The sequence below is a fragment of the Myxocyprinus asiaticus genome, chromosome 9 (assembly GCF_019703515.2).
Source record: "Myxocyprinus asiaticus isolate MX2 ecotype Aquarium Trade chromosome 9, UBuf_Myxa_2, whole genome shotgun sequence".
NCBI lineage: Eukaryota > Metazoa > Chordata > Actinopteri > Cypriniformes > Catostomidae > Myxocyprinus > Myxocyprinus asiaticus.
The window spans coordinates 35,684,352-35,710,614 of record NC_059352.1 but is presented as its reverse complement, the minus strand read 5'-3'; the positions used below and the strand labels follow the sequence as shown (position 1 = coordinate 35,710,614).

At 37.3% G+C, this 26,263-nt stretch overlaps 1 protein-coding gene and 1 long non-coding RNA gene across 28 annotated transcripts in view; one reads left to right on the top strand and one right to left on the bottom strand.

Moving 5' to 3' along the window:
* The window catches only part of LOC127446060 (GTP-binding protein Rheb-like), a 28,704-nt gene extending 21,906 nt beyond the window's left edge, over positions 1 to 6,798 (bottom strand). For 5 of the 10 annotated variants that reach the window (XR_007898102.1, XR_007898098.1, XR_007898104.1 and 2 more), the window contains exons 1-2: positions 6,392 to 6,643; positions 5,059 to 5,128 (exon numbers count right to left, since the gene is read on the bottom strand). Coding sequence is in view for 1 of the 10 variants with exons in the window: in XM_051706698.1 (XP_051562658.1) it covers positions 2,897 to 3,052; positions 3,524 to 3,573 (206 nt within the window). In the remaining 9 variants the exon portion in view is untranslated. Of the gene's footprint in view, positions 1 to 2,136; positions 2,324 to 2,896; positions 3,053 to 3,523; positions 3,607 to 5,058; positions 5,129 to 6,022; positions 6,359 to 6,391; positions 6,647 to 6,781 lie in introns of those variants that run through there. The other 5 variants (XR_007898103.1, XR_007898099.1, XR_007898100.1 and 2 more) reach the window with 4 other exon arrangements.
* Positions 1,438 to 25,414, top strand: LOC127446061 (uncharacterized). 18 transcript variants are annotated; one of them, XR_007898115.1, is made up of 15 exons: positions 13,887 to 14,943; positions 15,071 to 15,283; positions 15,568 to 15,680; positions 16,292 to 16,529; positions 16,723 to 17,812; positions 20,331 to 20,461; positions 22,273 to 22,341; positions 22,485 to 22,731; positions 22,857 to 22,963; positions 23,104 to 23,272; positions 23,407 to 24,283; positions 24,364 to 24,474; positions 24,572 to 24,694; positions 24,774 to 24,839; positions 25,037 to 25,414. It is a non-coding gene; the product is annotated as an uncharacterized LOC127446061 (long non-coding RNA). The 18 variants fall into 18 exon arrangements; XR_007898109.1 differs by having other exon boundaries at positions 24,364 to 24,492; XR_007898121.1 differs by adding an exon at positions 1,438 to 1,808 and having other exon boundaries at positions 14,046 to 14,151; positions 14,810 to 14,943; positions 24,364 to 25,414.
* Positions 25,415 to 26,263: the final 849 nt, after the last annotated feature.

Here is a 26,263-nt window from a genome sequence, read left to right as displayed (position 1 = left end):
AGTTTCTGAAAAAAGTGCTTTGATTTTTGAACAAATAAGAAAACAGGTTTAATATTTATCTTTCCTACTCTCTCCCACTTCACTTCTCCATCTCTCTTCTTTAGTGAGAGAAATGGGCTTTTGCTTGATTCTGGTGGACCGATCATACTGGGCTTTGATTTAGTTTATTTTGCATGCCCTCACCTCAGACTGCTGTGGATATGTTTGCTCAAAAGATCTGTGCTTTGTCTCGCAGTGGCGCTTCACGTTGGCACTTTTTATTAAAGCCACGGTCTCCGAACATATCAGGCAGAGTGGTTTGACACTCGCTGCGGGAAGGATAAAGGCATATTTGTCTGTCCACTCCTCTCTGAAAGATCGATTTTCTGTATCAACTTTCCTGACTTTTGCGCACACCATTCTATAATTTCTCCTCTTGCTTCCGCTTTTGCTTCTCTCACTGTCTCTCTCTCTGACAACATCAGTCTCCTAACATGCATTGTAAACATTCGCTTTGATTGGCTGAGGTTCGTGATGTGATTTAAATAACGCATGTGATTAGACAAAACACAGTAGTATGGGGTGCTGTGCAGCATGTGTACATTGAAAAAAAGGGTTGCTTCATCAGCATTTAATTTAACAATTATTTATGAGAAATGTGTCAAGGTCCAGATAGAACCTTCACTCGGTCTGGACCCGGACCGAGGTTCGCCAATTGTGCACCACTGTTCTAGCTAATAACAACAACTAAGTGGAAGTGTGGAGCATCCAAGAGGAAGTCTCTCGCCGTAATGGCGCCGCCCATGGAGAAGTCAGGAAAAAGGTGGATATAGCCAAGATAAATTAAAGTCTCTGAACAGAAGTTAATCACTGGTCCACAGCAATCCATTTTTCAATTGAGTTCGTCAATCTGTTCAAGGTAGACAACGCTGTTTTCACAGGATGCGTTATTGCATCTGACTGAGCTATTTTTGTTAGTCTATGTATACATGCATCAGACAGATGCTTTGAGTATCTCACTGTGGTTTGGTCGCATTTAATTGGTTTTCATTGTCTCGAGCAAAAATGCTGCATTTTTAGGATGCTGTGTCAAGTAAATTGCAGTTTGACACTTTGAAACACACGTCTCAAGACTGCTGCATTCCGAGTTTTTCTCAGTCCAGCTGTCTTTGATCTCAAAAACACGTCTTGCTGTAACTTTTTTGTTAGCATTAATAAATGTTTTAACGCTATTTTTTATGTAATTAATCACACTGAATTAACAAGTTAAATTAATGCTACCATTATTTAATTTAAAAGATATTCCACGAAATTAATTACTTTTATTTAAAATTTGTTTAAGCCCTTACACCCTGAAGGCATTTTTGAAAAATTTACCTTCTAAAGGGCAAACAGAAAATAAATGCTCATAACTTTAAAGGGGACATATTATGAAAAATCCACTTTTTCAAATTTTTTCACATAATTATGTGTCCCCAGTGTGTGTAGACAACCAGAAAATATGGTAAAAGACCATCCCCTTGTTTCTTTCCTTTCCCCATCAATAAAACAGTGTCTCCGAATGAGCCTTTCAGGTTTGCAGTCCTTTATGACATCAAAAGGGGAAAGGTACCGCCATGACTGGCGAAGAGATCTGCCTGAGTAGCTTAGATCCGCCCTCATTAAAACCTGAGCGAGCAGCGCACAGACCGCCATATTTATCTCCTCGCTAGAGCCGTCTGTGCTAACTCGGACTGCTTCATCAACACAAGGTTGGATTTGTTTCAAAGCTAAGGATCAAAGATGGATCGATACCAACTCTCCGTGACGCAACTTCAGATTTGCAAGACGTAAGATTCACACTTTATACTTTTTTAATGTTTGTTATTTGCTTTCTGATTTTGCTTGTTTGCACATTGTGTGAAAAACGCTCGTTGTGAAAACATTGTGCTTTGTATAACGTAGAAACAAGTCCCTGACTACCTTATTCCATAAAATTAAGCTGTAGTTCTGTTTCGGTAACAATATAAACTGATTGGCGTCCTCTACAGTCCCGCTTGAGTGGTCATGCAATGAAGATTTTCCGTGTAATAAAACCGGTTATTATTTCAAAACCTATTATGAAACGATAGTGACATATCGACAACTATAGCTGTTTTTCATATTTCATAACTCGACCTTTGTTATGCACAATACAGTAAGATGATTGACTTGTGTGTGTTCTCCATGTTATTTGCATTGTTGTCGCTGGGGTATCCATGGCACCAGCAGGAAAGGCACAGCCCACTTCCAAAAAGGGGTGTAGGGAGCAGCAGTTCCTTTGCATTTAAAGCTACAGAACCTAAAACAGCCCTTTGGAACAGGGCTACAAAACAGGGGTGTAAAGGCATGGTAGAATAAACGATCAGTGAGGTATTCTGAGCTGAAACTTGACAGAAACATTCTGGGGACACCTGAGACTTATATTACATTGTGTAAAAAGATATGTCCCCTTTCAGAAAACAATAAATTGGGTCAATTGCATGGATTCATTTTATAGAAAACACTGTGAAATATGAGGAAGAAAAAAAAAAGATTTGGAACAATTCTGAGATTTTCTGTTTTAGACACTGCTATATTCTAAAACAGTACTTTTCAAAAAGTATAATTTTTTTGTTGTTTTTCTTTTTTGACATAATATATCTTGGGATGCAAATAAGACAAGTCAGAAAAAAATTTGTGTTGATACTACAAAGGAATCAAAAGTTACAGCATTTGGATAGCAGGTGGCTCTTCTTTACTCCGTGTCCAAAAATCTAACCAAGCAAGTACTAAGGTGTTTGTTTTTTTTAACATTAAAACTGATAAACTGAAAACAATGAATGCAAACATCTCAAAACATAAAATACTTAAACTTATAACAACTAATTACTTAATGACAATCTGATCATATTGGCACCTTATTCCATCACTCCAAAAAATGTGCGTTGAGGGCCCTCTTGTGTGCAGTCTCCGAATGTGCGCTCTGGGTCTGCTCAACCATGTGGGACAACGCCTCTTTCCAAATATGGATTCTAACACTCCGTAGACATCCAGTAACAATGATCTAACGCATCTATGGTGCAAAGGATCCTGTTTCAGTAAATAGATCCCAGAGAAACCGTTGCTATAGAGATGCCATTAGCTACCATAGCTTGTAATGCAATTTGCCATTTATTATATCATGTTTATTTTTCATGAAGTAATAAATCAAAATGTGATGGAAAATCTGTTTATCTGTTTATTTTACATGTGGATTTCACACTAATACTCACAGTAGTTTGGTCTCTGAGTGAAACAAATGTATTTGTTGTATTTTACTAATCATGACCCTTCCAAATATATAACACATGGCTATGTGATGTTTTTGATCTTTTTACAAGTTCTAAATATGATTGTTGTGATAGCAAATTTTCAAATTATAAAAATGGAACAGTTCTAATTTGTCTGCAAATTTAAAAGCAGTATTTTAGAATTTGTCAGATCGGCTATATTCAGTGTAAAGACAACAGTCTAAGCTATAAATTGACATATTTTGGCCAGATACCTTTTCATTGAAGTGACTGAGTACACCAAAACGTAACCATGAATATCCATAGAATGAGATTGGGGAAAAATGTAATACTCATCCTAAAAAGGGGGGGGGGGTCAGAAAAAACAACAAATTAAAATTAAATGACAAAGAAAAATATAACTCCATAATCCAGGCTGGTTTGCTGTTTTATCTGCACAGCAGTGTCGACTAACTGGAGATTGAAGTCCTGGCCACTGATCTACACCATTTTATTAAAAGCTTAAAGACAAACAGAAATATATAACAATGAATATGTGCTATAAACATTCAATATAGAAATGTATTAGTAGAATCTAATTTTAATATATTAGAATTGTGAATGAAGACAATGTTATCTATTTGTATGAGTTTGGAGCAGCAAATGATAAATTGTTGCTAACATCTTAACACAAATATCACCATGGTTAAGTCACCATCAACAAAATATTTGACTTGGCACATAAATAATTCTCCATTTCTACTAGTCCAGTAGTTCCCAAACTGTGGTATGTGTACCCTTGGGGCATGAATGCACAAAATACAATAGGTACCAGACCAAAATGACCCTTGTTCTTGTTGTTCTTATGACACTTGCTAAAAAAAATCACTGTCAGGTGGTACAAAGGGACACTCTTTGAACCTTTGTTAAGGGAGTTTTTTTTAAACATTGTTAATATTATTAATCTAATTTTGATGTGTAAAAGGAGATGAAACAATCTAAAATTTATGGCAGCATTAATGCAGCAAATTAACGGTAGTGATATCCCATGTTATAATTGAACCGAGTAGTTGATAGTGGTAGACTAGAGTGATTCAAATGAAATCTGGCTTATAAGCTTAATAATATATATGTTTATTCTTCTATTATTGTGTGTGGCATGCATTTAAATCAGGGTTTGTCAAACACTGCAATGGATGGTTGAACGGGAAATTATTCAACTATAGCGCAAGCGAACACAGGTTCAAACCAGTTTTTGTTTGTTTGAATACATTTGGAGGAGTGAAATGCACCCAGCAGACGAGCGATATACCTTTACTGATGCTACAGATGACATTTTGCACCAATAGACATGATCGGCAGTCACTGGACTATGTTGAACAGTACATATATTCAGAATTGATGAAGCTAATTATTTTTTTCCCCAAATACTACAGCACTGACATGCCTACCGCTTGTTTGTTTGACAATGCAGTGAGAGAACATTAAGATTTTGTTGCCAATGTAGAGAGAAATTCGTAATACAAAATTGATACACAAAGCTGGCATTCATTAAAAATGAAAAAAAACACAGACCTGCTGTCCCCATATGAGGACATAATTTTTTAGGCAAACTATCTGCTGTAAAAAACTGCATTATTTGTATGGTTATCAGTTGCTACTAGATACAAATCATAAAGGGAAATGGAAAATGCACACAGCAATCCCGTCCAGGTCTCAGGATGTTACAATAGGTTTTAATCTCAGAATCATGCAAATGATAAATTATATTACGCAACACAAAGTGTAAATAAAGTATTATAGTACTCACTGTTTTCAATAGTAGGGTCGTAGGAATCAACAAACTGTCCTTCTACAAACTGTATTGTAAGAGGATTTTCCTGTTGTAAAAAGAAATCAATCTGATCATCAAAGTATCAAAATGCATTAATTATCAACAGCAATTTAAAAAGCAACTGTGAAAACTACATTATGGTGTTATTGTACAGCATAAAATACAATTATTTATGCTGTTTTAAAAATGTTATTTAGTATCCCATGAAGATATGTAATTTTGAAGGTGACCGAGTACTTATTCATAGCAATTGTAATTTGAATGTTATATATGAAAAGGTAAGATTTCAGTGGGTGTTTTAAGGTGAATCCACAACAAGCCCACATGATAAGCAAACTCAAGGGCCTGGAGAAGGACAAGTCAATCATGTGCCCTCATGTAGCAGCTATTAAATAGGCTACATTTTTAAAAAAGGATCGGGAAAGAAATGAAATATAAATATAATATTTATATAGATTAATTCTAAAATAAAAGTACAGTAGTACAGGTTTAGTTAAAATACTTAACATGATTTTCTTACATTTCCCTTATGATAAACAATATTTACTGCCAAAACAACGACACTAATCCAGTGAGAAATACACTATTATTGCCTTTTCTCTCCCTTTCTCTCTTCTTCCTGGTCGTTGTATTAAAGCGAAATGGTTATGTGGTATTGATGGGCTTTACGAAAGAAATAATTCTTACTGACTTTTATGAAGCACATGCTAACTTCGGCAAGTACCGTGCACTTTTCCGTTATATTACCAAATGCATGTGCACTGTATAAAACTTATTGAAATGGATCAGAGATATAAACGCGTGTATAAGTAACTGGAAATCAAAAATTTCTAACAAGTTAAAAGATCAAATACATTTTGCGATACAGCGGGAAAAACTCTGCTAAACTTCCATAGCAAACAGCATAACTCCAACCGCTTTTTAGCCATCAAACACTCACCAACTGAACGGTACACCAATACAGCAATCTTCCTGTATTTAGGTTGAGGCATTATTTGAGGAAAACTTTTGAACGTTGCAAACCAGCACCCGAAGGTTAAGAGAAACGTATGCGAAACGATAGTGGCCTATCACGTGACAACAACAAACTTTTCCAGCCCCTCCATAAAGACCGTCATAAGTGTTTCGGTCGCATTAAACGAACTTTTCGATTAGTTTACGTTGTATGATTAAAATATTTTTCTTTACAAATAAACATTTAATCATATAGTAATGTCTTAAAACTACCATGAACGAACAAAATAGCTTATTTCCTGCCGTTGCGTGTCAGAAAGCAAGTATGTTTTCACAAGCAAAGAAGTTTCCTTACACTGGGATGAACGTCGATCCACTCGGACTGTGTTCCATGTCCAGGCCTCTTCGAGTCACACGTTTTCGTTAGCGAAACGATTGTAGCAATTTTATTTGGTAGCCATTTATTATTACATCCAAGAAAAATGTACTTCTGAATCTTCTCCGATTAACATTTGATGTATCCATTAGCTTTGTCCAGTTTTGAAAGAATTTAGAAGCGGCTAGACTGTGGGGACTTAATGAGTGTTGTCCTCTGTGAATTGTAGAATGGCTAATGTAGGAAGCAGACACGACACTGTTTAGTGACAATGATAATGATGACATCATACGCTACAATCAAAATGAAAACAGTGAATCAATGAATACAACGCAGATGACATTTAAAGCTTTGAGAAATCGCACACACCAGTAAAAAAATGTGCGTACGTTACGTATATTTAAAAGTGAGTTCATAAATAATCAATGCTAAAGGTCCACATTTGTTGTTTTGTACATCTGTTTCAGAAGCCCTGATATTTATTGCTATGAGGTATTGGGGGGTCTGTTACTGTAGATTGTACTTTACTGTTTCTGTAGACTGCGTAATCTGCGTAGAGAATGCTGCGGAGCTGCATTACGCTTTGTAAATGAAACGTACTTTTACAAATCTCTTCATGTTTCATAATTACAGGGACATATTAAAGATTGTATTAGTCATACATGTCAAGCTAATGTACAAAAAAAAAAAAAAAAAAAAATCAGATGTCCATCTAATTAAATGGACAGCATCAGGGTGGACATTCAGTGGATAAATGAGCATGGTCTGTGATTGATATCTAGGAAACATATTTGTAAACTAATTTTAAAAATATATTAATTTCCCATATATCTTCCCATAATAGGGTGGACATGTTATGCTTGACCACATATGACTAACACTACAAAATAAAGGAAAACATAAATAAAACAGTAGTGTTATAAACTTCAAATAACTCACAGTAATTTTGCAGAATGGCTGATGTCCACCTCCAGAGTGTGTGATGTAATTTCCTTACAACTGGCGGCCAAAAGTTTGGAATAATGTACAGATTTTGCTGTTTCGGAAGGAAATTGGTACTTTAATTCACCAAAGTAGCATTCAACTGATCACAAAATATAGTCAATGACATTACTGATGTAAAAAACAGCACCATCACTATTTGAAAAAAGTCATTTTTGATCAAACCAAGACAGGCCCCATTTCCAGCAGCCATCACTCCAACACCTTATCCTTGAGTAATCATGCTAAATTGCTAATTTGGTACTAGAAAATCACTTGCCATTATATCAAACACTACTGAAAGCGATTTGGTTTGTTAAATGAAGCTTAACATTGTCTTTGTGTTTGTTTTTGAGTTGCCACATTATGCGATAGACTGGCATGTCTTAAGGTCAATATTAGGTCAAAAATGGCAAAAAAGAAACAGCTTTCTTTAGAAACTCGTCAGTCAATCGTTGAATGAAGGCTATACAATGCTTGAAATTGCCAAAAAAAAAAAAAACCGGAAGAGTTCATACAAAGGTATTCACTAAAGTCTTCAAAGACAAAGGACAACTGGCTCTAACAAGGACAGAAAGAGATGTGGAAGGCCCAGATATACAAATAAACAAGAGGATAGTACATCAGAGTCTCTAGTTTGAGAAATAGATACCTCACATGTCCTCAGCTGACAGCTTAATTGAATTCTACCTGCTCAACACCAGTTTCATCTACAACAGTAAAGAGAAGACTCAGGGGTTCAGGCCTTATGGGAAGAATTGCAAAGAAAAAGCACTTTTGAAACAGAAAAACAAAAAGAAAAGGTTAGAGTGGGCAAAGAAACACAGACATTGGACAACAGATAATTGGAAAAGTGTTATGGATCTTAACGCCATTGAGCTTTTGTGGGATCAGCTAGACTAATGTGCATGAGAAGTGCCTGACAAGACAGCCACATCAATGGCAAGTGCTACAGGAAGCATGGGGTGAAATGTCACCTGAGTATCTGGACAAACTGACAGCTAGAATGCTAAGGATCTGCAAAGCTGTCATTGCTGCACGTGGAGGATTTTTTGATGAGAACTCTTTAAAGTAGTTTAAGAAGTTCTGAAAAAAAAAATCTAATTGTAATAGTAATTTTTCACGTTATTAATGTCCTGACTATACATTGTGATCAGTTGAATGCCACTTTGGTGAATAAAAGTACCAATTTCTTAACATAAGAGCAAAATCTGTACATTGTTCCAAACTTTTGGCCGCCAGTGTATCTTCACTGAAAGTTCATGTGACATAACAGGGTGCGCAATATATCAAGGGACACACAAACAACCTCCACTATCAGTGTTACAATTACACATTTACCACAAATGAATACATGTTAGTGAGTAATGTAACACTAAACTCTTAACTGTATGTGGGGAAAAAAACAGAAATCCAATGATTTAGCATTTATTTTTGTCAAAGATGTTTGACATGCAGTTTTTGGGACATGAGAAAGTGACACAGTGCATTAGAAAAGGATTTAAATTATTTAAAATTTAATTTTTAAGCCCATAGAGTTGTGTAACATAAAAAGTATTTATTCTTTTTAACAAGCCTATCAAAATTGTAATCGTGTGAAATTAAACAATATAAATACCGCACACACTTGCAATGGTGACTAAAATGTCAAAGAATTGTAGGAATTACCCATATTTACAGGCGTTCCTGCGCGATACACTGCTTAACATTGAAAAACATCGCAGAAGGACGCAAAAACACGTTCAGTGTGAACATCCCCTACTAAATTAAAAATGAAAAACGCTTTAATACAACGACCAGGAAGAAGAGAGAAAGGGAGAGAAAAGGCAATAATAGTGTATTTCTCACTGGATTAGTGTCGTTGTTTTGGCAGTAAATATTGTTTATCATAAGGGAAATGTAAGAAAATCATGTTAAGTGTTTTAACTAAACCTGTACTACTGTACTTTTATTTTGAATTAATGAAGTAATGCAGTTTTTCTTACCTTTATCTCTCTCTTCCAGAATGAACTCTGACATATGCAATAAAATGTAATGGCATGTAATGAATTGGTGCATTTACTGGTGTTTTAAAATCCTAATGGTAGGAAACAATTAACATGCACTCATGCTATATGATTTTGACAAAATGATCTTGCTTCTGACTGAAAACAAAACAGAAGACGTCCACTGATCTTTCCCCCAGCCGTTTCTGTCAAGTGTAGCATCCATTTAAAGCAACATCCATAACTCACACAACTCACACAAAAGGTGTGTGTGTGTTTCAGGTCCATTTCTCTCGATTTGTGAAACATTCTCAGCAGTTTGGGTGTGTGACGCTAAAATACGGGACAAACGGCATCGCTTAAGGATTTCCTATGGAACGCAGGGCTCCAGACTAAAAAAAATGACTAAGGAGCCGTTGGCTCCTAAACTGAAACATTAAGGAGCCAAATGGCTATTTTAGTTGCCAAATCACAGAATTGCTCGATTTAGATTGCTGTTCAGAAACAAGATAGAAAGCAGAAGAAAAGGAAGACAGCTGATAACCCATTAATCGGAGGTTTAATAAACAGTATACAGTATATAGTTGAGAAGATAAGTTTGCATTCCCTTTTGTCTCATAAATGTTCACACCCCTTTCATGATTTATACAAATATAAGAGATAAAATATATATTTTAATTGAATACTGCTCTTCACAATCTATATTACAGATAATTACATAAAGTATAGTATGCATATAGTAGTTTGTTGTCTTCTTGAACATCAATGAATGTGTGCACCTTGTGTAATAGTTGTGAACAAGTCCCGCAATTGTCCTAAGTGTCAAAAGCTTGATCTTATTATATATATATATATATATATATATATATATATATATATATATATATATATATATATATAATGTATGTACACAGTATATAAATTGTTTTACAATATTGCCTTAGTCTTTTACTGTTACCAGATGGCCCAGACACAGAGACAACAAGAGTGCAAATTGAATTAAATTGCAGATGCAATTTATTGTGCTACTCCAATCCCAAACAATAATTACCAGGAGAAAAAAAGTGGTACACAAAACGGGACTTTTAATAATAAAGAAGCCCGAAATACGCAGGGGACTCTTATTTTGAAATGTCTCCACTCCCAGTTGTGAGCTCACTGACGGCTGATTCGCTGAGAAAGTGAATCTGATTCAAACTGCTAACCTGAGCTCCTGAGTTCAAACCCTCAGTTCTCTTCTGGTAATTCATGAAAAAGATCCGGTTCAAAAGAGTCATTTGGTCACGACTCTCTCGCGCTGGATTTGTTGTTGCGTGCGGTGCAGCGAGCTCGTCATCACAACAGAACGGTGAAAAGTGGTGCGAGACACACTGGTGCGCGCTCTGTGGATGTATTCAATAACTCACAAGATGATATCTGATGAAACCGCATATAAACGCACACAACCTGACTGTCGCCAATGGCAACTAGATTTTAAATTATAGTCACAATAAAAAAATGTTGGTCGCATTTGTTACCATTTTACTCGCACTCTAGAGCCCTGGAACGAATTTTTTTCCCTTAATTATGGGACGATTCCTTATTTTACAGGACGTTTGTCATATTTCATTAATTAATTTTACTCGATACTGCTTCAGCGTGAGCGTGACACTCTCTCTCCATCACTGTCATAAATTCCCTCAGTTGACGGTGGTGGTGACAACGGTTGTCAGGCGCGGGGAATGGTAGAATTCAAGTGATAATGCACCAATTACAACAAAGAATCTCATGTTTCACAAAACAGCATCCAATTAGCCTTTGTCACATGAATCGGAAACTACTTCACTGCAGGGTAAAGCTACTTCCTTAACGAAGTCATTCAGACTTCAAACTTTGCACACTTACTAAGGGGCCCCTGAGAAGTTATAGATTTCAAATTAGAGTCATTTGGAGCTTTCTGAGGGGTGTCCACGAAACACCTATAGAAATGAATGGAATAAATTGCTCGTGGGATGCACCCTGGCAGCATGCCCAGAGGTCCCAGAGACCCCAAATTTCACATAGTGACCCCTCGTGGGCCTCTTGAAGACATACTGAGAGTGCTAACGATTTCGGAGAAGTTTTGGTCGAACGTCAGAAAACACCTTTAAAGGACTCTGGGCAGGCACAGTGGGCCCCCGCCGTGTGCCCCATGAGGAAATGGATTAAAAAATGTAAAAAAAAAAAAAAAAGAATTTGTGTCAGGAACGCCTAAAAACACACTTACAGGGGGCATGTGGGATGCCTGGGCGCTGCCCGGCATGAATTAGGGCGATGCATGGCATCAGGGGGCACACTGGGGGCAAAGGCATGCCAAAGTGGTATTTAGTGGGTAAGGGGACAAATAGTGGTTCTGTGGAAGGAAGGAAGACTATGAGTAAAAATAGTGGGTAAGGGGGACACAGGAAGGACTAGTGGTAAGGTGGACAAAAAGAGGCTCTGTGGACGCTGTTTACATTACTAAATTCCCCGTGGGCAGTAGGTGGCTCGTGGGCACTCCCCGAAGTGACCATGACAACTCGAGAGCACCCCTAGATGTGTCCATACGGCGAAGTAAGGAGGAAAATGAAACTTACCCCAAAGTAATGGCAAAGTGACAGATGGCCACCAAGCTAGTGGCCAAGTGTGTGTCCACGTAAGGGTCCAACGCCCCAACTATGGGTCCAATGGCAATTTAAATGAATGGGGCTTGATCCCTCGAACCACCTAACATCCCTTACCTACTGCTTTGCGGCTATTACTTTAGTATACATTTGCCTCGAATAACTCTTCTTACCTCTTCTGTATGGTCTGTTTTCCAACAAGTCACAATACAATGTACACAGAAATTATTTATCATCTTTTCCCAACTGATTCGGCTACATATGCTTCAGTCTCTTTTGAGTTTATATGCTCAAATGAAGCGCTGGTGTGGTTTCTTCACCTAGCTCCCGTCTCATTAGCATAAATGAGAATCCTCGCGTCACCTTATCATGACAAATTAATTTGAAAAGCTTTTTATACTCCCAGCACAGATGCAAAAATACAAATAAAATTCACTATATCTCATTGAACCTCGTATTAAACTCCCAAAATATTTTAAATGCAGTATAAATGTATAAATAATCAAACTAATGAAACAGTCATCCTGTCAGATGTATTTAACTATTTTCATAAATTAATATATATTATATACACAATGTACATTAACTACTTCAAAAAGTTCTCATCAAAAAATCCTCCATGTGCAGCAATGACAGCTTTGCAGATCCTTGGCATTCTAGCTGTCAGTTTCTAACATTGTAAATTTATGTAAATACAGTTTAAACAATTATAAAGTCGAGCCTACTACACAGTCACAAACAATTGTATTTTATCCATACAATAACAGCAGCATGACTGCATCATCTAGATTTTCCAAGCCATTTTTGCAATTAATTTTAACACACTGGTCCCAAGGGAATTTTTATATAAGTAATGTATGATGTCATTTTGCCTCAAGTTCATACATTATGGACATATTCCAAGTTTGACAACCAGAAAGTGTTCAAATACTTTTTGTTTAAATTCTTAACAGTATCATTATTAAAAAAATATTAATACAAACTCATAATAATTAAAACTGGAAAAAGTTTTGCTTGAAAAGTGTGCTTGTATTATCATTATTTAAAAGTGTTATGAATAAATTGCACTTGGTTAGACATTTTGTTTGATATCTTATGGCTTACATACATTTTTAAATGTGGCTTGAGTGTCCAAAAATACTTTTGGCCCTACCATACCTTTGGGGCCACTTTTAATCACCCAGAGTAACAATAAAATGTATTTGCACATTCCCCAAACTGCTCTTTGTGTGTTAAGTTAGAGCTCTCTTTTAATGTTGAAAATGTTTTGAAGTCAAAGTGCTTTTTATATATCAGAAGTCCCACAACTGTTTCGAAACGCTCGAAACAGCACACGGAGGACATCTTCTGGTCACATGCGTGAAAATTGTCGGAGCATGCGCCTGCTTTTGAGTGTACTAAAAGAGTATCATTAAGCAGTCATTGGATCTGTTACAAAACTTAGTGAGCTGCCTTGCGGTCTCCTTGCGGGCATTTGTTGATTTCATTGATAAGCCAGTAGGAGGCAACAAATGACCATCTTTTAATGAGGACATATAGGTTGAAATCTGTTCATGTCAGACTGTAAACATTTCTGTTTAGAAGGTTGATATGCTTGTACAAAAAAATTATATTGCTTGCACACTTACTCCACACTTGCATTCTTGGTCTTACAAAAGAGACATTCTGTTATGATCATCTTCCTCATTAACATTTAACTTAAGTAAGTGTGGCAGGATAAGTGATTAACCATCCTATTAGCCCTGTTTGGGGTATGGATTTGGCAGACCAAAGAGATGGGAGCTACCATACTATTTAAGGACCCTTATTTTGATGGGTGTATACGTGTCTTGTTGATTCGGTGTTCCTCCCTAGATGGCATTTCCGTTCAGGTGCGTTGAGGCTTTGCTCACGGTATAATGATGTGAACATCTCAAGGCTAATATGCTTGTGTACAGTTTGATTAAAGCGGAGTTGGCGGCGGAGGTTGCTTTCATGTATGTCTTATATTTATCTTAAATCTCTAGGTCGCATGTAGTGATTGTATTTATTGTATTATGTTCACAGTAACCGCAACATTAGCAGGTGGTTGAATGATGGCCGGTATACTGAGCCGCAGTACCTGTTGTGAGTAACCATACAACTTTGCGTCTGGTGTTTGTTCAACCCAATCGTAAGTACGCCTCTCCCTTTTTCACACTGGGGCTCGGTAGATGTAGTTTAACTTTCGGGTCTCTTTGTTAAAGTAAGCGTGGGGAGTTGAACATCCAAATCTTTAAGACAAATCCCTAGCCGAAGACGCTTCATGTGACGCCGCTGCTGTTTTGCTTACGGGCATGCGTTTCTGCTGTTTTGCTTGGGCTGTCTGTTTACGAGCCTCGCGTTCGCTGTGCTGCATATCAGCTTCACTTTGTGTAGTTTTGTTTGCGCTGTGTCTGTTTTATTTTTCGTTGCTACAGTGTCAATTCATTTTGTTGCTATTTCTGTTTTTATTCATTTCAGGTTTATTATTACTGTCTGTTTTACGATCACATGTAGTGTGAGGCTGTAGTTTCTTGGCCTCGAACCTGTTAGTTCAGGTTCGTTTTCCCACACGGTCACCTTACTATTGATGTGGTGTATGTTGTAGTTGTGTCATTGTTTCTATTGTATAGTGTTTTTATTTACTGCCAACAATCATTCTAGCATTACTCATGCGCTGCGTAACCGCCTCTGCTGCATGTGGTGGGTCAGAGTGCTATAGCCAGCATACAGTTTATTTTGTTTTCTTTCTTTGATTTGTCGTTTTGTGTTATTTCTGTGTAATCCCCGGTTAATTGTTTTCTCTCCAGGTGGCAGTGAGGTCTCTGTGGGGAACAGGGGAGGGGGTTGGGTGGGTGGGTGTGTGTGTGTGTGTGTGTGTCCTAATTCCACTGCCCGGCTGATGCCTTCTCTCACACCCCTCGACACACCGGTGGGGGAACAGGTTTGCTCATTCATAACAATTGGACATTTTCACCACACTCTTCACTATGTAAGAACTAGTTATGAATTCCATGCTATTTCTACAGTGCAACCCACAAAAATGCATGTTGTCATCTATCACCCTCCAGGTCAGCTGACAAACTTTCTTGAGGAGTTGGATGTCCTGCTGTCCTCCTTGCCGGAGGATGGTAGACCACTTGTGGGTCTTGGTGATTTCAACATACACCAAGACAAGCCCCAGGCCACTGAACTGAATACTCTCCTGGCCTCATTTGACTTGGAAAAACTACACACCACAGCAACTCACAGATTGGGCAACCAGCTGGACCTCATCTTTACACGTAACTGTACCAACTCAAATATTCTTGTTACTCCTTTACATGTCTCTGATCACTACTTTGTTCAATTCAACATGACCCTCCCATCTACATTAAAACAGACTCCACCTTTTGGTTTCCTTTTGCCGTAACCTCCGTTCCCTTTCACCCTCTCGCCTTTCCACTGCTGTCTCTACCTCTCTTCCTAAACAAAATGTATTTACCACGCTTAATGTAAACACTGCCACAGACACACTAAGCTCTACTTTAACAACCTGTCTAGACAACATCTTTCCTATCTCCTCTAGGCCAGCACGTGCTACACCACCCAGCCCCTGGCTGTCTGATGTCCTTCGTGAACATCGGACTGACCTCGGGGCAGCTGAGAGATGGCGGAAATCTAAAGATCCAGCAGATCTAGGTAAATCAGTCCCTGCTTGCAACTTTTTCAGATAATGTTAAATCTGCAAAAACCTCCTATTACCAGAACAAGATCAACAGCACCACAGACACTCGCAGCTTGTTTTGAACATTCAAAACTCTTCTCTGCCCTCCCCCTCCACCACCAGACACATCACTGACAGCAGATGTCTTTGCTACTTTTTTTTTTTTTTTTTTTAACTAAAGGTTACAACCATCAGCAATACATTCTCAGCACAACACCCTGTCAAACACCTGTCTCCTGTATGCAACTCTTCTGTCTATATGTTCTCTCCTCTGACTGACACTGAGGTCTCTAAACTCCTCCTCTCCAACCACCCCACCACCTGTTCCCTTGACCCCATTCCTTCTCACCTTCTCCAGGCCATTTCTCTGTCCATCCTACATGCACTCACACACATAATTAACGCATCTCTACTTACAGGCACTTTTCCCACTACGTTTAAGCAGGCTCGAGTAACCCCGCTGCTGAAGAAACCCGCACTTAATCCCACACAAATAGAACACTACAGACCAGTCTCTCTCATCCCATTCATGGCAAAAACACTTGAAAGGGCAGTTTTCAATCAAATCTCTGCCTATCTCTCGCAGAACAAGCTGCTGGATGACAATCGGTCAGGCTTCAAAAGTGGACACTCCACCGAGACTTCCCTGCTGTCTGTCACTGAATCACTGAGATGGGCGAAAGCTGAATCCAGATCATCCGTCCTGATTCTGCTGGACCTTTCTACAGCCTTTGACACAGTCAACCATCAGATCTTACTCTCTACCCTCTCCTCGCTGGGCATCACAGGAACTGTGCTTGACTGGTTTAACTCCTATCTCTCAGGTAGGTCCTTCAAGGTAGCCAGGAGAGGTGAGGTATCCAAGCCACATAAGCTACTTACTGGGGTACCTCAGGGATCAATTCTTGGGCCACTTCTCTTCTCTATATATATACATCACTGGGACCCATCATTCAGGCACATGGTTTCTCTTACCACTGCTACGCTGATGACATGCAACTCTACTTGTCTTTCCAGCCCAACGACACCACAGTGACTGCTCGAATTTCTGCCTGCCTGGCAGACATCTCGGCCTGGATGAAGGAGCACCACCTGCAACTCAACCCGGCCAAGACTGAACTCCTTGTCTTTCCAGCCAACCCTGTTGTTGAACACAACATCACCGTGCAGCTGGGTGCAACTACAGTAACGCCTTCCAACTCGGTCAGAAATCTAGGGGTAACCATCGACAACAGACTAAATTTCACAGACCACATCTCAAAGACCGCAAGATCATGTAGATTTACACTCTACAATATCAGGAAGATAAGACCCTTCCTCTCTGAACATGCCACACAACTGCTTGTCCAGTCACTTGTCATAACTAGACTGGACTACTGTAACTCTCTCATTGCAGGCCTCCCTGCATGTGCAAATGATCCAGAATGCAGCAGCACGTCTGGTCTTTAATGAACCGAAGAGAGCACATGTTACACCACTCCTTGTCTCTCTCCACTGGCTGCCAGTTGATTGCATGTATCAAATTCAAGGCTCTGATGCTGGCATACAGAAGTCACTGGGTCTGCTCCCGCATACCTAAAATAATTTATGCGGAGCTACGCGCCCACTAGAAGCCTGCGGTCGGCTAAGGAACGTTGCCTTGTTGTACCAACACAAAGAAGCACCAAAACACTTTCCTGGACTTTCAGCTTCATCGTACCATGTTGGTGGAACGACCTTCCCAACTCCATCTGTGAAACTGACTCACTCTCTGTCTTCAAAAAAAAATGACTAAAAACACATCTTTTCCATGAGCACTTAACCAGTCATTGAAAAAAAAAAAAGAAATTCCTGTTGCACTTTATTTTGTTTTGAATATTATATATAATATTATGATGCTAGTGATACTTTTGTAATACAGCACTTTTTCATACCACTGTCTCCTAAGATGATTCGCTTATGTTTTCCTCTTTTGTAAGTCGCTTTGGATAAAAGTGTCTGCCAAATGAATAAATGTTAAACACTTATTATTCAGGGGGTATTATCTAGGCAGGGCAATTTTACACCTCTACATGGATTCTACCTCCCTCATTATTCTGCATGGATGCCCAAAAAGTCATAAAAACAGGTACAGTGCATTTATACAAGCAACACTTTATGTCCCATAACACATTTGATTCTGTTGACTTAATACCCCCCTGAATAATATACAGGTGCATCTCAATAAATTAGAATGTCGTGGAAAAGTTACTGAAATAAATGAATTCAACTCAAATTGTGAAACTCGTGTATTAAATAAATTCAATGCACACAGACTGAAGTAGTTTAAGTCTTTGGTTCTTTTAATTGTGATGATTTTAGCTCACATTTAACAAAAACCCACCAATTCACTATCTCAAAAAATTAGAATATGGTGACATGCTAATCAACTCAAAACACCTGCAAAGGTTTCCTGAGCCTTCAAAATGGTCTCTCAGTTTGGTTCACTAGGCTACACAGTCATGGGGAAGACTGCTGATCTGACAGTTGTCCAGAAGACAATCATTGACACCCTTCACAAGGAGGGTAAGCCACAAACATTCATTGCCAAAGAAGCTGGCTGTTCACAGAGTGCTGTATCCAAGCATGTTAACAAAGTTGAGTGGAAGGAAAAAGTGTGGAAGAGGAAAGATGCACAACCAACCGAGAGAACCGCAGCCTTATGATTGTCAAGCAAAATCGATTCAAGAATTTGGGTGAACTTCACAAGGAATGGACTGAGGCTGGGGTCAAGGCATCAAGAGCCACCACACACAGACGTGTCAAGGAATTTGGCTACAGTTGTCGTATTCCTCTTGTTAAGCCACTCCTGAACCACAGACAATGTCAGAGGCATCTTACCTGGGCTAAGGAGAAGAAGAACTGGACTGTTGCCCAGTGTTCCAAAGTCCTCTTTTCAGATGAGAGCAAGTTTTGTATTTCATTTGGAAACCAAGGTCCTAGAGTCTGGAGGAAGGGTGGAGAAGCTCATAGCTCAAGTTGCTTGAAGTCCAGTGTTAAGTTTCCACAGTCTGTGATGATTTGGGGTGCAATGTCATCTGCTGGTGTAGGTCCATTGTGTTTTTTGAAAACCAAAGTCACTGCACCCGTTTACCAAGAAATTTTGGAGCACTTCATGCTTCCTTCTGCTGACCAGCTTTTTAAAGATGCTGATTTCATTTTCCAGCAGGATTTGGCACCTGCCCACACTGCCAAAAGCACCAAAAGTTGGTTAAATGACCATGGTGTTGGTGTGCTTGACTGGCCAGTAAACTCACCAGACCTGAACCCCATAGAGAATCTATGGGGTATTGTCAAGAGGAAAATGAGAAACAAGAGACCAAAAAATGCAGATGAGCTGAAGGCCACTGTTAAAGAAACCTGGGCTTCCATACCACCTCAGCAGTGCCACAAACTGATCACCTCCATGCCACGCCGAATTGAGGCAGTAATTAAAGCAAAAGGAGCCCCTACCAAGTATTGAGTACATATATAGTAAATGAACATACTTCCCAGAAGGCCAACAATTCACTAAAAATGTTTTTTTTATTGGTCTTATGATATATTCTAATTTTTTGAGAGAGTGAATTGGTGGGTTTTTGTTAAATGTGAGCCAAAATCATCACAATTAAAAGAACCAAAGACTTAAACTACTTCAGTCTGTGTGCATTGAATTTATTTAATACACGAGTTTCACAATTTGAGTTGAATTACTGAAATAAATGAACTTTTCCATGATATTCTAATTTATTGAGATGCACCTGTAGGTGTTTATCTAGGCAGGAACATTTTTTACACCTCTGCCTGGATGCTCAAAAATTCATAAAAATAGGATTGTTGCATTGTCGCAAGAAGCACTCTATGTCTCATAACACATTTGATTCTATTGACATAGTCTTATTGTTCAGGGGTACAAACAGGAAAAAGCTTTTTGGAACAGTAAAGTATATTCAGTTCAATTCAATTTCCACCCTATCTGCATTCTATCTCTCTGTTCATCTGACTGGATGCCCAAATATGGCCACTTGCTTGTTTTATTATTATTATTTTGTGTGTGTGTGTGTGTGTGTTTATATGCATTTGATGTACGTACACTATTCATGAAAACCTACACTTTAATTGAATTTTATAATTGAATCTGTATATTTATTTTTTTATCATCCTTCTAATCATTTAAACGTGTTAGAGCTTTTATTAACCACAGTTTGGTTACGTTTAAAATTACTAGAAAAGGTTTACCTTTTTTCTGAGTCTGTTTAGCTGGGATTTTTTTAATTTGATATTTATTTGTGTACTTTTAATAAGATATTCAATTATTACTCTTCACTGTGAAATTATGTAATGAGTCTACATAAATATTTTATGTAGAGTTTAACATTAAGAAAAATGCATGGGTAGTGATATCACATTTGGTATAATAAACGAGCGTTCAATCTTTTTATTTTGTCCAATAATAGCTACATTAACGAGTTTTTCTCATAATTATCTATTGGATGATCACTGTAGAGCAAGAAGCTGAGCATTTAGATGTTACATTTCTGTGAAAGTAATTAGAAAATGACCAGAAATTAAATCTGTTCCAACCAACCTCAATCTCTCTTAGTCAATTTTTCTCTTTTGGTCTATAGAAAATGGATCCCACATCATACCGTGGTATTGTGACCTACAAAACAGGTGGTGGTTACCCTCAGGGATTGTCCAAGGATCAAAAGTCCAATTAAAAAAAAAAAAAAAAAAGCTGCTCTTTATGACATTGAAGGTGAGTAAACTTAATCAAACAACTCTGTTAAAACTTTATTATTATTTTGTAAACCATTTACAGTATAACAATATAGCAATATATTGGGATAACATTTTTATTAAAGGTTACATTAGTGTCATGAAGGCCTACTGTTTTAATTTAATTAATCACTATTATGTTATTCTTGATAATTTACCAGGTTTATTCAAAGGACCTGATGGAGATGTTTAGTTTACCATCGCTCTGTTACAAATGTTGGCTTGATTATTTCTAAAATTGATTGTGGTACTAATTATACATTGTACAGTACAATCAAACATATTAAACAATTTAGGGAATCTAGTTTCGTGACTCTTGGAAAAAAAAGACATTATTTTTTACTTACAAAAACTGGATAAAAAGAAAAAAGAGTATTACATAAACTTTTTTACTTATCTAGCATAAAGTTAAACTTTAAGATTATTTTTATTCATTCAAAATGTGTTTATAGGTAAATATTGAATTGCACAGATATATCTTCACCTGTGTGTCATTGGAAGTGAAGTTATAATTGTATTTGGTCATAAAATGAACCACTTTGTCTTAAACGTAGCTAAATATCTTACATGTAGATGGCTGGAATCAACACTGTCCCCTCCCCCTTTGTTCATAAATAAAACCTGCCAAACAGAGTATACTGAGTAGTGTTGTATTGGAGTACAGTGGTAACACAGTGAATAGTGCCCTACTCATGCAAGTTTGAACTGTCATTATCAGTATAAGCATAAAAACATGGTAGCAAATGTTCCTCCTTCAGTTTTGTTAGCTTTGATTCAGTCAAACAAACTCAAGCAATTTATCAAATTGACAAATAAATGAATTACTGTTCTTAACTGTTAGGAAGCCAGACTGACAGATTACTAGACAGCTTGCTTATTGCAGTTTTATACAGTCATATTTACAAAAAAACAAAAATGGCAAAAAATGAAGTGCTATATTGTCACACATATTTGAAAAGTGTATGATTTTATAAGAAGGGGAAGGTGGATTAAGATGTCCACTGAACCTCATCTCAACATATCTAAGTGGTTATGTTGTTTTTTTTTTTAATTTTTAAATTTTTTATTTTTTTATCTCAAACAATTGGTTTTATCCGCTGATTCAGCCATGCCTGTTTTGCCCAAGATTTCAGATTAGAGCTCCAGAGAGAAGCCCCATTATAGCCCACTTAAAAAACAAACAAACAATTAAAAAAGCAAATAAATTATTACATATTTTAAATGATATAATAAAAAATGAATATTAAATCAAATTTAACAGTATTTAACAATAATAGTACCAATAATACTTCTTTAATAAATGTTATAAAATTACATATAACTGCATAATGCATATTACTACTTCATCCTTTTATTTTAAGGCTCCAGACTGCAGTTTAGTTTTAATAATGTGCATTTACATTGAAACTTAATCATACAATCAAACAATTAGGCAATTAATTATGACAGATTGAAACAGATCTAATAGTTAAAAAAAAAATAATTACTGTCTCTATTTGTCTAGTTTGCACAGAGGAATGTCATGTTATACATTCTTGATGCTTTAATTAATCCCTTATTACTACTACTACTACTACTACTACTAATGCTAATAATTAATTTATTAAACTTATCTCGCAGATGGTGAGCTCTACTATAATAGATATAAAGGCACTTCATGTAAACTCAAAGTGAAGGTTGTTTGTGGTGCAGAGGATGCAAACAAACTTTTTTTGGAGTACAAATGTTTATCAAAATTAATAAAATCTTTATTCTATCTTGTAAATGTAAACTGTTCTCCTTTTTATTCAGGTGGCTGAATGTGTGTCATGTCAGGCTGCCAAAGCATCAATTAAAGAAGTACAATTTACATCTATACATGTAAACTGTCTCTCTCTGTTTCTTTCTTTCTTTCTTTCTTTCTGCATCACCACCAATTGACATTCATAATGCTCTAATAAATTATATATATATATATATATATATATATATATAACATTTATTTTTTTCATATTTCTTTCAAGGTTACACAGCCCTTTGAACTTTTGGGTATGGATCTGATTGGGAAACTCCCTCACAGACAGTGGCCATCAGTATATAAGTGTAATGATTGATTATTTGACCAAATGGCCACAGGCATATCCACTTTGATCTAAGTTGGCAGAGGAAGTCACAAACTGCATTATTACCTTTTTTTTTTATTATTATTATTATTAATTTGAGGCACCAAAACGTATACTCACAGATCAAGGGAGGGAGTTTGTTAATCAGGTAAGTTGAAGTTGTACACTGCTCTACAATAACAGCATATACAAATGGTAAATGTAACTCCATATGCTTTTTAAAAAAATTTTTTTTTACCAGAATTAATCATACAATTTTCATTGTAATGACAGATCAACAAAAATGTGTCCAAAATTCTCGGAGTCAAAAGGAGTTTGTGTTCACCTTATCATCCGCAGATTAATGGTCTTGTTGAAAGGATGAATGGGACAATACAGAGGTACTGTACTATAATTATACATCCAATTTTATACATAGGTACTTTGCTGTATTGGCATTTGGACCAAAATGATACAAAACTAATGTTATATTTACACTATGGATGTTAAAAATAATTTTAATGTATTAAAAATGTTATAGGGCTCTCTGCAAATTAGTTTAAAAAAAACCAAAGCAGTGGGATAAACATCTCAATGCTGTCATGTTCAGACTGAGGACCAAAAAACAGATGACCACAAAGTTTTCCTCCTTTTACATGATGTTTGGTCATGAGGCACGATACCCATCTGAGGTCCCTGAACATTATAGGGTGGGTGTGCATTGTCTTTTATTGTTTTGTTTCTTTGTCTTGCATTCAGTGTGAACTTATCAACATGAATTTGAGATGCACAGATATTTTAAATTAGAAATCAAGGAAATACATTTTCTTTTTTCTTTTTTCAGATCGACAACACTGTTGAAGCTGTCATGGGGATTGAAGAAATGACAGAGGGTTTCCTAAAACTTGATGAAGTTATTCAAACTGCCCTGACCCACACTGCTCAGGTCCAGAAACAAATGAACAAAAAAGACAAAAAAAAAAAATCATATTTACATATACAAATTAAATACAAAATTAAATTCTCTGTGAGTGACAGGGTGTGGAGGTTGAATGTTCGGAGACAGCAGAGAAAAGGAGGAATACTGGATCCAAATTTTCTAGGCCCTTACACTGTTAAAAACATAGAAGGAAAGAGTGCTGATCTGGCAGATAAGAGAGGGGTCATTTTTACAAAAATAAATATTGACCACTTGAGGCTGCATATTGAGGAGACTCCACGTATTCCTCACAAGATTGTATCTGGGACGTCAACAGCAACACCTGCATCACAAAACATCTCTGCTGCATCACCTGTAACCTTAGCTGCAAATGTGATATCACACACCACCTCAGCATCATCAGTGCCATCACCCACCATCTCAGCATTATCAGTGCCATCACCCACCACCACAGCATCATCAGTGCCATCACCCACCACCTCAGCATTATCAGTGCCATCACCCACCACCTCTGATGTGGCTGCAATATCTTTCACCACAGCTGCATCTGTGTCACCCCCTACCACTTCTGCAGCTTCTGCACCACCTGTAACTTAAGTTGCAACCATGCCATCACCCACCATCTCTGCCACAGAACGATCACCTATAACCTTAGCAAAATCTATGCCTTCTTCCTTCAGCTTAACAGCAGTTGTGCTATCAACCACCACCACAGCAACAGCAGTACAGCACAACCTCAACAGCAGTAACTCAGCAACAGGATTAACAGTTATAAACCAATGTAAGTTAGAAATCTTATTTGGTCACATATGTTAACTGATAGTGCTTTGAAAAGTTTACTTATAACATCTATCATTACAGGTATCCAAGAGGCTTGGTCAGGTCTATGTGTTGCTGTCCAGAATTGGACCATACAAAATCTTCTTTGCAGACATTAATAAAATTACTCCAAATAATGAGCTTGAAAGTGAGGTAAAAGTTGTAAAAAAGGTCAGTGATTTAAATCATAGACAAGGATCATGTATCAAATGTTGACTTTAACTGTAAATCCCTCATTGTCTTGCTTAAGGTCATAAATGTATACATGTCGCTTCTTGTAAAGAGAATCAGTGCACATTCAAAAGAACAAGCATTCCAAATTGACTAATTTGAAATGACAAACATCTGGAATGGAAAAAGATCCAAACTAAAGGTTAGTTTATTCAGGTTAATTTATGTTGCAGTTTTGAAATGTAGTACAGAAATGTTATAATACTCTTTCTGAATTTCAGGTTGATCCCACAATGTACAAATATCTTATTGGCATCGTGAATGACCATCACAACTGGACAGTTGTGGTAAAAACAAAACATTTGACTTTACATGTAAATAAGACACTTGTAAGATTTCGTAGTACAATACAGATATTGAATTATTAATAAGTTTGTATAACACCTAGAATCGACTTGTTACACGAGTTGTGTAGAGACACAGATAACGGTTTCCATAAGGACATAGGGCAATGACGTTTGAAATCCTTTGAATTAAATTTCAGAGTCTGTGCTGCCATCTACTGGAAAATGTATAACTTGTCATCCTGACTGAACTTTCGGATGGCTTGTGTGAAGACGAAATTCCCACATTTTTACTGCCATCTAGTGGAAGCACGGCGGTACTGTGCGCGTGCACGCTAAGGAGGGTAGGCATCAGCCGGGCAGTTGGAATTAGGCACAACACCGGCACCACAACTTCCTTATGGTGTGTGTTGTTTGACGATTTTGTGTGAATTAAGGTTTGGATGACCTTCCGAGTTGCGGCTGGCCTGCCTTGTTCCCGCTAAGCCTGGCACTGGAGAATTGTTAGTTTTAAAATTCTTATTGTGCTTCATGGGAGAGAGAGAATCTATATTTATGATTTTTTTTTTAATGATGTTGAAGTGTTATAATAAAGTACTTTTTGTATTGATACTCCCGTCTCACTTTCTTATTTCTTTGCCTTCAATTGGTAAAACTAATCTGTGTGCCCTTATTGGGAGTATTTCCCTGGCTCTCCCCCAGGGTGGCGTAGTCGGATTTAACTTCATTTTGATTCTTGTTTCCCTCCATTTGGGAATACCACATAAGGGATAAAGTACATTCAGCCGTCATTATTGTTAAAACTCCGACGGGGTGGTCAGGACTTCTCCCCTTGCATTGTGATCTTGTATCACCCTAAGGGGTTTATTTTGCAATATTGTGTGGCTGACTGTACTTTATCCCAGTTATTACATGGCTACTTGCCAAATATATTATCTGCAAAATGACTGGTCAAAAATAGGTTTGAGCACGTGTGGTCACTTCAAAAATATTGAATCCCTTATTTTAATGTTTTAATACATTGACATTTTTGAACGTTTGCTTTTAACGTGCTTTTAATGGCTGCCAATCCATTTGTTAGATGGCTTTCAGTCCATGACATTTTAATAGAAATTTGACATGTACCATATGCATTCCAAAAAACAAAAGGAAAGCATTACCTTCCAAATGCTGTAGCATGACTGTCAATGTGTGCCATCTGTGTGTAGCTGCTTTGTCAACTGACATCTCTAATTCATTAATGGCCAGTAGGCTAACCATTTGTCATGGTGTGAATATGCATTTCTACATTATTACTTACACTTACCACAACATGTATTTCTTTTTTTCCCCCCAAATACAGCTAAATCGTGCAAACTCATCTTTTGTTTTCCATACTTGAAGACACCTCGTGAAACTGGGACTTTCCCGAGTAAACCTGGACGTCT